This window comes from Rhagoletis pomonella, unplaced genomic scaffold (assembly GCF_013731165.1).
Source record: "Rhagoletis pomonella isolate Grant_MI unplaced genomic scaffold, Rhpom_1.0 Rhpom_scaffold_01034, whole genome shotgun sequence".
In the NCBI taxonomy this organism is placed as follows: Eukaryota; Metazoa; Arthropoda; class Insecta; order Diptera; family Tephritidae; genus Rhagoletis; species Rhagoletis pomonella.
The window spans coordinates 29263-40085 of NW_023459588.1; the positions used below are offsets into that span (position 1 = coordinate 29263).

Sequence of the window (10823 nt, forward strand, 5' to 3'; positions counted from 1 at the left end):
AACTGAAAGCAGTTACAGCAGTAAGTATGCACCAAACAAAAAATACTCGGTAAGTTAAATGAAAACGTCAATGATAAACAAAAATAAGCACCGTTAATGCCGTTGGCTGGCTGACTGGCTGTGTAGGAAGGTGCATGCGAACAGTGGAATGTGAGCCCGTTCGTCACAAGTGTTGACATGGCATCCATTCGTTGCATTTATGTTGTACATACCGCGTTTTGCCGCGTCTGGCATAACGCAAAAATTCACAAGCGCTGCTAGCAAGAAAATTTTCCACCAACAGGCGAGTGATTATTTATTATTTTAATATTAAGTGTTATATCGGCCGTTATCGTGCTATAGTTAAGCAAAATAAATAAATTAATCAGTAGCATTCTACAAACATCTGCATTTGTGCACCGAATGCATGTGGTGTCAACTATAGAAAATAACTCAATTGCGCACTAGCTGAAAGCTTGAACACTGCATTATTTTTTTTTTCTTCTTCGAATTGCAATGAAAGTCACGTAAGCACTGACTGTGCGAAAACACATGTGAACGATAGCTTGTAGGACTTTGTTTATAAACCTCGAATAGTAAAAAGTGAATAACTCAAAAAAACGTTTTGTCGCTGTAACAACGATAATGTCGTATGAACCTGTTCGACGTCGCACAACCCACACACGCAGACCGACCGCTAGTCATTCACTCAATTCATTTCGACTCGATTTTTGCAAGTCAAAAGCCGTTAGCTCGAAATATTTCATGCCGCTTAACATTCTTCCAAGTTATCGGACGCTTGCATGCGTTCATTTCTCATTTGAGTGGGCTTTTGAAAAATATGCCAATTTTGGGAGCAGGTTCTTGATAGCCAGTTGCGGATTGGTATTTCTTACACTTTTGTGAGAAATAAAATAGGACTTTTGTGCATGTGGTTTTCCGATTGCTTTTGACATAAATTTTTAGAAAGCTGTTTGAGTTAGAGGCTCTATTGGTTTTTATGTATAGAAATTGACGGAACGCCTTGGAGACGATAAAAATACTTAATATAATAATTTGGCGCTTCCACTTTTTGCGAAGTGTTTGGCCGTGCCTATTCTCCAATTTGTGGTATGCGCCCTGATGTTATTTATTACACAAATGGGGAGACCTACAACTTTAAGCTGCCTCCGAACGGCAAATGGTTTTACGAGAAGCTTTTTCAAGGCATAAGTACACTGCCGAAGGGCGACCGCTGTTGGAAAAAACGTTTTCCAATCTATACGTTGCTCGGACCAGGGTTCGAACCCAGGTCCTATGCAGTGCTAGTTCGCCCCTCTAACTACTCCGCCCCTGAGCAGATGGAACATCATAATGAGATTTTTGTTTCGAAAATAAATCTGGGCAAATCTTTATTTCTTTTATCTTAATTCTTATTGTGCCCAACTCGAAGAATAGCAACAGCCTTAACTCCTAGATAGTATGTAGAGTAGTTAATGCCAATTGTAGATCTACTGATTAATATCGATCCTTAATCCTCGATAGTTAGCATCAATAATACATAGATTAGTAGCGGTCGCAGTTCCTCGATAGTATAGTGCTTAGTACCATCCCTAAATTGAAATCGAAGCTATATATAGTTAGCATATAACTCCAGCCTTGATTGCAGGGCCTGGGTTCAATCCCAGTTTCCGACTGACATAAAAAAATAAGATAAAAATAAAACAAACTTTTTTTTTTAATAATAGCGGTCGCCCCTCAGCAGGCAAATGCAAACCTCCGAGTGTATTATTCCAGCTTCTCATAAAAATACAATCGTCGTTAGAAACTGTAGGTCCCTCCCATTTGTGTGACCACATCGACTGAACATGTTTTCCATTCCGTAATGGCATGAGTCTATTTTACACTTGCTTTGGTGATAACTCAATTTATTAAAACACTTTGTAGTAGTAAACTCAAAGCTCATTGATCTCAAAAGCGCACTGACCTCATTCTGTCAAGACATTCGTAGTTTTATTTGTTTACCTACTCGCTAGTATATTGACTACTATTATCACTTTGTGCTTGATAACATAGTGAGTGATATCGATAGCATCGACTTAATGATAATAATGCAGCTATATCATTAGTTTAATATAATTTATAAACTATTTTCTCGATAGTGTAGTGGTTAGTATGCACGCCATTTTCAAACAAGCATATATTATACACATTTTCAGCTACAAATCAAATTTATAAACCATTTTGACTATTTCACTACTCCCTTTGTCTAAAATTAAAAAAAAAAAAATGTTTACTCTGGAAATAGTAGAGAATGAATAAATTGCTGTCACTTTTGCTGAAAGCTGATAATTAATAGACCCTTCATTCCATTTGCTATACCTCACTCTTACCCAGACACTGGTCAAAATAAATAACGTGCAAAACTCATTGCCACCCACATAATTGAAAACAGGTTTTAAGAATTGAAATTCAATCTGCTTTGCATTCTCACATAGTGCAATTTACAATCATATTTACAGCTTGGCTTTCAGCGTATTGTATTGCTGTGTTGATTTATCTACGTGGTTTCCAATTAAATCATTTGCCATTTTTAATACGCTCCATTCACATGCTCATAAAATCCAGCGACTGGTTGATCCACCACAAACACCTACACAAAAATGTGGATAGTGTGATAAGTAAACAAAAAAAAAAATTGCTATGAGCACTCCAACCGCACCCCCTCATTGTATTTTCCCTCTTCTTTTTGTCTACTTACATGGTACATAGTAAATAAATATAAATGTATGTATGTAGTTGCTAGAAACTGGACTTACCGGCACAAAGTGTGGCAAGTTATCCAATACTTGCAACTTATCGATACGCTGTTTTATGCGCTCACGATGATGTGGATTTTTTATGCCAATCGCCGTCAAATCTTCGGGGGTCATTCGTGCAATGGTCGGTAAATCGTAACCGGCCGCTATAAACAATTGTGCATACTCCTCATACTTCATCTCCATCAGCCAATCGATAATAAGTTCATCGTTACGCTGCCGATCGACGCTACCGATCGAACACGAACTCACCGAGCTGCAACGTGGCGATGAGAGTGCACCGCCCGCACTGCCACGTATCGATGCACCAGACACCCCAGTCAAATACGATGAGGCACGACCCGAATCCAAGCTAGCGGTGGAGTGTCGCGAACCAGAACCAGCTGAACCCGATGACGAACCGGGTGAATCGCGACCTGGTGATTGTGTCAGATCGATGCCCTGATCCTCTTGCAGCGCCAACTGTTGATGATAGTAGACGGCCGCTTTGTGTGTGAGCGGTTCGCGCAGGGTGGCGCAAAACACAGGCGGGGGACATGGCACTATTGTGGGTGGACAACCGCTGAGGAGCGGATTAGTTGCGGTGGATAAAAGTGTTGCGCCAGTTGCGGCTGCTTGATTAGCCGTTTGTTGTTTGCCAGCTGTAGCAGCACCGGCTGAGGATGCCGATGATTGTGATGTGCCTGACGTTGACATAGCTGTGGCGTATTCGCTTATTTCATCTACGAAACAAAAAGAGAAATTGTAAACAATGTATGTATGTAAATAATGCGAAATTGGCACAATATGTAACACATGTAGATGTGTATACATTTTATTTTCACGCAAATGTGTCATGCATACCTTTCATGCGCAATGCTACCGATGGCTCACGTGGCAAATTGAAACCGCCCTCCTCCAAAGATGGTGACGATACCATGCTACTCATTATGATGCCATCATCCAGCTGCTTACCAGCTGCGCTCGAAATGCTGCCACCTAAGCGGTACAATGGTATTTGCTGTTGTTGTGGTGCTGGATCTCCGGGCAGCGCAGGTGGTGGTACCTTTTTAGCTTGTGCGTGTGGCTTCAATGATCGATGCATTGCAACAATAACAACAACGACAATTTACGGCGCACGGCTGAAACCAGCTGGTAGCTAAAGTGCGTACGCGCGTAAATTGCAGTGGATTCTATGGAGAGAGAAAAGAAAGGAAGTGAAGTTAATAGAGTTGCAGATGTTTGTTGATTTTAATTATACATGCACATATTTGAATATGGACATTTTTGATAGCATTAAAAACATCTGTTAAAAAAAGATATTTTCGTAGAGTAAAGAAATAAAATATTGCATTGTTATTGGTATTGCTCTATTTCTAAAGTAAGGCACTTGGTGATCCTACGGATGTACAGGTATTATAGTAATATATCCAATAATAATTTTATATATCCGAACTTAAATCACATGATCGCTTTGGTTAGCTAAAGATCAATAGAGCTCCGTATCACCATTGGCGTTTAACCATCGCGGGGGACATGTGTAGGTGCATACATAGATGAATCGATTAAGGATTAAGGGTAGGCGATAACGCCGTCGTGATGCCTTAGAGCTAAATCTACCATGCACTATTCTCTCGGAAATACCCAGGGTTGTGTACTCTGCGCTCCAAGATGATGAGAGATATGGCTTTATACGCCTAAATTGTTGCATGGACGTACTTGGCGGTAAAAGGGCCAACTTTTTTCTACGTACTAGAAATTTAATGGTGTGTTCTTTATGGAAAAGGTATCTAATCTTCAGTTGAAGCTTACACGATAGGGTGAGGATAGTGCAGTATTTTAACTGATAGCCAGGCATCAAGAAAATCCCTGAAGAAAATGCCGCTGCCTTCGAAAGTGGTTTTTGATCTTTCATCGGTAAAACAGGTACATTTCGCACTTATTTGATAGACTTACTTACAAGTAAGTTCGTCGGCGCCTTCTAGACTGACCGCTATGTAACCATTGAAACACAATGCCGGCGAACGGCGAATTTCTCGCCGCGAACGTTCGCTGTAAAAACTAAAACACACTGATGTATATGAGAACGCGCACAACCAAAGCAAACGACGAAGTTCGCTCGACGACTTTTCGCGACGATAGATTTATTTCTATCGCCGTGGTCAGCGGCAACGGCAAAAAAAGCAAAAGCAAAGTTTTCGTAATTTTTGTTTAAAACTAAAATAATATACCTTATATTTTTCTTTCAGAGACTAATTTCGCAAAACGTATGTTTAATAGTAAAAGACATTTAGAGCTTAAAGGGTGAACACACCAAAACTGCGACATGTTGGGAAGCTTATAACTTACCCAAAAAGATTTCAATATTTTGAAATTTAAATACCATAAGTTGACCATGACCTTAGTTGGACGTAGAAGAAAATTCATTTGAATTTGATTCCTAGTTGAGTTAAAAATGGCAACCGAGTTAGAAACGAGACAAACCATTTTTCACGAGTTTATAAATGATCCGGCCTTAAGTACACGTAAAATTGCTAAAAATTAAATATTGCGCTATTCGACAGTTTGTAGGGTTTTAATCGGTACAAATAAGACCTGGCAGTAGAAAACCAGGGAGCGGGTGTTAGCATGGTCAAAGTGATAAAAACAGTGCTCGGAAGGTCCTCAGTGCGTTTTCGCGAGATCCGAAGATTTTGTCGCGTTATGTTGCAAAATCCGTACGGAGATCGCAGTTTTTCGTACAAAAGGTAAAGCGGAAAGCTTCATTGAGATGTTCTACAGGTCAAACAGCGCCAGACCGAGGCGCAAAGTAGAATGTTACAGCGAAATCCCGAATTCGGAAGTTGTATGAATTCTAAATTAAAAAATACAACTGCATTGTTATCGACTACGAAACCTACTGCTTTAAAAATTCAAAATATATTGCAGGTCAAGATTTTTATACTGCTGCAAGTCGTCAAGATGCCCCTGAAAGTTGTAAGCTGAAAATGAAATCCAAATTTCCAAAAAACCACATGTTTTGGCAAGCTATTTGTTCCTGTGGCCGTAAGAGCAGCCCTTTTGCCCATCCGGGACAATGAATGATCAAGTTTATCGGGATGAGTGGCTCAAAAGGCGTATTCTGTCATTTATCAACAGATAAGGAGTAGGCCACTGTTCTAGGCGGACATGGCAAGCTGCCACTATGCCAAGGACGCATTGCCGTGGTATAATGCAAATAACATCAATTTTGTACCTCACGACTGCAATCCACCCAATAGCCCAGAGCTACGTCCTATTGGGGAATATTCGTCAATGGTCAAAGGAATCTTGAAGAAAACAGGTGAAACAGTAAAAAATATTGAAGAGTGCAAAACAAAGTAGTTGTGGGCACCGCGTAAAGTCGATGATGCAGTCGTGCAGAACATGATGACGCGTGTGCGATGAAAATACCGATCACTTGCATATGGAGCAAATAATAACTAATATTTTATCATTTAAATAACATCTAAACTTCCAAGTTATATAATACAAAAAAAAAATAATTTCAAAGCCTTCTAGTTTGTTTCCGGTAGTAATTTCTAAGTGTCGCAGTTTTGGTATGTTCACCCTTTATTCTTGAAGGTATTCCCCTATTCCTTCTTTAAATATGGTCACTTTATCATTTGACAGCCTTCTGAATTAAATAACACTCTATATGTGAATTAGCATGACTTTTTTGAGAGTTCTAAAAGGGCCTGAGTTGAAGTCAAAGTAAAATTTAGTCTGCTGTAAAAGCTTTTATAGATGTTGTGCCACGGGTATAAGCTCCTTAAATCGTCATTGACCTAAGTGGATCCATTGAGAATACGGTTATTTCAACATGTTAGATTGAACTGAGTATTCTCACCAAATTACGCTCAACAGCTGGCGTAATATTAGTTCTTTAGCAAGACGTTGAGCCTTAGCTAAGGCTATTAAGTCGGTTGCGGTCCGAACATACATTGAGCAACCACTGGACCCGACGACGTAACGACGAGTGATCAGCGGCATTCATAGGCAATCGGTCTCCACCTACCAGGACTTCCGACCTATGATTGCCGTGATCGGAGCCCAACCACAGACTCGTAGCTTCAACTGCCAAGAGAGATCCGCGTTACTCTGGCCCAGTTACGGTGTGGATATTGTAGCCTTCTCATCAGCTACCTATCCAGACTCAACCCCAATATCCCCAATTAGTGTCCGGCATGTGGATACTCCCCACACGACACCAACCACCTTTTCACATGCCAGTTCTCCTTTGTTCCGATCCCGTCTAAAAAGCCTGTTTCTTGGGCCTGCCGTTAGTTGAGTGCCGCAACAACAACAACCTCTCCTAAAATTTAGCGCATGCTTCACCATTCAACAATGTTGAGAAGTATAGTAATTGTTTTCCTCAAAGCCCCAATTACGCTGATCACTTTAGTGCAAGAATATCCATAACTTTCCTTACTGATTTCTGTAGCAGAATTGAAAATGAAGTTAGTTTCTGCTGCAACATTTAACGCTTTAAATTCGTATCAACTACAAAACAAAAACAGGCGCAATTATAACTAGCTCTCGGAAATCATTTTGAGCAAAACAAATAGCACCATAAACGCCTACGCAAATCACCGCGCCCAGCCCATGATAAAAAGAACGCAATGGATAGGAAAACAGAAGAAAAACAAGAGCATGGAACACCCAATTAATCAGCAAGTATTGTAGTAAAATAAAAAATAAAAAAAAGCCAGTCAACTAAACCATTTACAACGAAAACGACCGGTCGTACTTTAAAACCGGCGAGTGACGAGTACACAAATGTGTGAGTTCCTTAAATATGATATTGCCTGCCACATAATTCGTTAACTAAATTTCAGCGAAAAGCATAAAAAAAGGTAGCAGGAAGAGGCTTTGTTCGCAATGCGCGCACCCACTATAATGGTCGAATTCATTGTTTTTATAGTCGGCGCGAATGCGATTACTAAATACGTATGTATACATATAGCCGAGAAGCGGAAATGTCAATACACTCAGTCATAGTTGAATTCGGTGCATTAACGACGAATATAGAACGAAAAATTTTGATGACGACGATTATTACGTTCAGTATGACGTTGACGTTTCTTGCGCTGCTGACGAGTGTTTAATACGAAAAGCATCGGCTCGCCTGCTGGGTGTCAGGTGTTAGTTGTGCATGTGTATGCATGTCTGCGTATTAATAAAATTGTAAAAGGTCATATTACGATTTCATTCACAAAAACACAAACAAAAGTCGGTTATAATATTGGCAACACGAATGATGCCGACTGCCGAACGCCGACCTATGCCGCAAGCCGATTGACGTATGTACATATGTACGTATGTATGTATGAAAGTTTGGGGACTACGTGGGCGACAACGAATGCAACCCAACCGGGCTACCGCCACAGAAAGCGCCACTTTACCTATGCATTTTTTGGCGTTGGAAAGGCAGTCGCATACTTTGTGTTGTGTAGCGTCAACCAACCACCCTTTCCTACTGGAATTGAAATCTAGCGAGGGAAAATAAACTGGAGCAAATGCTATTTCACGTGTATGCACGTATGTATGTATGTGTATGGCTTACACAGCGGAGAGTAGCCGGAACAAATTTGCTTATGGCCCACTGCCTGATTACGACACGCATACGATGGCGGCGAGCGAGCGAGCCTGCATGCATTTTGGATGGATGGATGGATGGATGGCCGGACGACTGGCTGCTGAGAGCGTGGAGGCACACGACGAATCACGTAGTCGTTTCGCTGCTGCACCCAAATTAATATTGCGGTACAAACGAATGCACATGCGAACGTGTGGCACGATGTGTGTCACCGCGCGGCTCGTGTGTGTATGGAAATGACTTTTGAATGCATAATCACGTTGGCAGCGGCTGCGGCGATGACTGTCGGGCATGAAGCGTGTCGTGCATTAATATACTCAACGCAGTATGCCGGCGGCCGCTATGAAAGAAACTTTAAAATTCGACTTAAAAATTTGAAAATGCAGCAAATGCAACACTGCGCCGCACGACAAGCGAAACGTGGGCGACAAGACAGCATGTGGGGAGGAAAAAAGAGGGCAATGGGATGTAAAAAAAAAAGCCAAAATACACAAGTTGAAAGTGTGAGCGGTGGGGTATGGAAAATTAACAAAACAAGATAGGGAGAAAGAGAGAGAGAGAGAAAAATGAGATAAGCGCAAGCGTACACAGCATGTGAGAGAAAGCGGGAGAGATATAAAAATGCACAGATAACAACTACTATGTAGTATGTGGATGCATGCATTATGTATGTATGTTCTATCACGCGTGTACTTTTGTATGCAAGTGTATGCAACAACAAATTGGTACCGGTTTTTTTACGATTTCATCTACTCGTAAATGCCTCCACTAATCGACTGCTACAAATTTCAATCAACCGATTTTATGCTTCATGATGAATGCGTCAGCAACAATTTTCACCAAAAACTGTGTATGTATGTAATGTGAAAATCACTTGAATACAATGTCGTAGAAGCAGTAACCATGCAACATTGTTGTAAAAGAAATCAGAATTGTCAAATATTTGTAATGCAATGACAAATTGACCGATACATATGAACAAAAGGTGGAAAGTTAGAGAAAACAACTGTTTGAGAAAAAAATTAGTAATTTAAAGGTGTTGTTAAAAAAGGTTTTCAAAAAGCAGGTGCTGCTGATGATGGCAGAATAGAAGAGAAATGTATTAGTAGAAAGTAACAAGTTCGAACGAACTAGAAGAAAAAAAATCGTTTCATAGTTTAATGCGTTTTGGGCAGTTTTCTGTTCGAGCATCAACGATATTATACATTTGTATGTACATTAGCGTGCATCACCAAAAAAGTTGCGTTTTTTTTCCACCTGTCTTATACAAATCTTTATATTTTAACACCCAAATGCATAAAAAATAAAGAAGACTTCAACTGTTTTATAAATATAAAATTTGTATGAAAATGTCACTTTATAGAGCTGTTTAAATCTACTTTATTTTTTATGAATAAGGTCATAAGACTTCCGCCAAAATATTTCGGATAGATAAAAATGCAAAATACCCCCAAAAATCTCATTATTTTGATTGTGTTGATAAAATTTGTAAATATATTTAAGCAAACCTTCTAAGCTTAGACTTCTATCATCTGAGGTGATTTTTTGGAAAAAAAAATATTTTTTAAAAATTACATAATTTTATTTATAAAAAACTGGATTCTTGGAGATATTTTCAAATCGTAAGTAAGCCTTAATATTTTTTCGATATGTTATGGCGGAAGTGTTAAAATATAAGAAATTTTATAATTCCGTTGGAAAACAGTGCCGTTTTTTTGTATGGAGAGTGATGCACCCTAATTTGCATTCATACAAATATACATTACATACTAGGAAACTAACAAGTGAAATAGAGGGATTAGAAATTTAGAGCTTCTATCCTCGACTCAGGTTAAATCTCCCCCCGAAGCCTCGGGGTTTGGCCACTAAGTAACTCTCCGATCAGGCCGAGTATGTGCTTCAATTTACGACGTGAACCTTGATGTTGTCACTCAAATTAAGGAATCTACAGTTTTACGCCGTCTCCGATCGACAAATTGTTGTCTATGAGAAATTCTTCCATTCGGAGGTTGGCCATTGCTTGCTGAGGATGGTCGGATCAGGAAACGTAAATATATGAGTATACCTGCAAATTATCCAAGAATGTGAGCTATACAACCTAATCGCCATTGAACTAATAAATATTAAAACGCCTGGGCTAACAGTCAAAGCCAGTTGGATTCTGTTAGAGAAAACGGTGCTGAGAAAATTTTCCAAAACTAAGTTAAGTCATCCGTATGAACCTGAATTTATCACTCCTTAAAATGTAAAAAGTCAGGTCGTCTAAGCAGAAAATATCTAAGTCTAACACAGTGAATGAATCAAAGTGAAAAGATCCCCACATCCTGGCAGCACGACGACTGGTGTTGTTGAATGCGCCAGCCGACAGTGATGAATTCACTATACAATCAACCAAAGGAAGTAAGAGCGACAGGTGAACGGAAAATAAGTAACTGGAGCACCTGAACGTA

General features: G+C 39.8%; 1 protein-coding gene across 4 annotated transcripts in view; it reads right to left on the minus strand.

Moving 5' to 3' along the window:
• LOC118751840 overlaps window positions 1–4024 on the minus strand; it is a 29111-nt gene extending 25087 nt beyond the window's left edge. For 3 of the 4 annotated variants that reach the window (XM_036486668.1, XM_036486667.1, XM_036486665.1), the window contains exons 1-2: window positions 3621–4023; window positions 2778–3499 (exon numbers count right to left, since the gene is read on the minus strand). In XM_036486668.1, coding sequence (XP_036342561.1) covers window positions 2778–3499; window positions 3621–3861 — 963 coding nt within the window. In that variant the 5' untranslated portion in view covers window positions 3862–4023. Of the gene's footprint in view, window positions 1–2777; window positions 3500–3620 lie in introns of all 4 variants that reach the window. The other variant, XM_036486666.1, reaches the window with a different exon arrangement.
• Between the last annotated feature and the right edge of the window lie 6799 nt (window positions 4025–10823).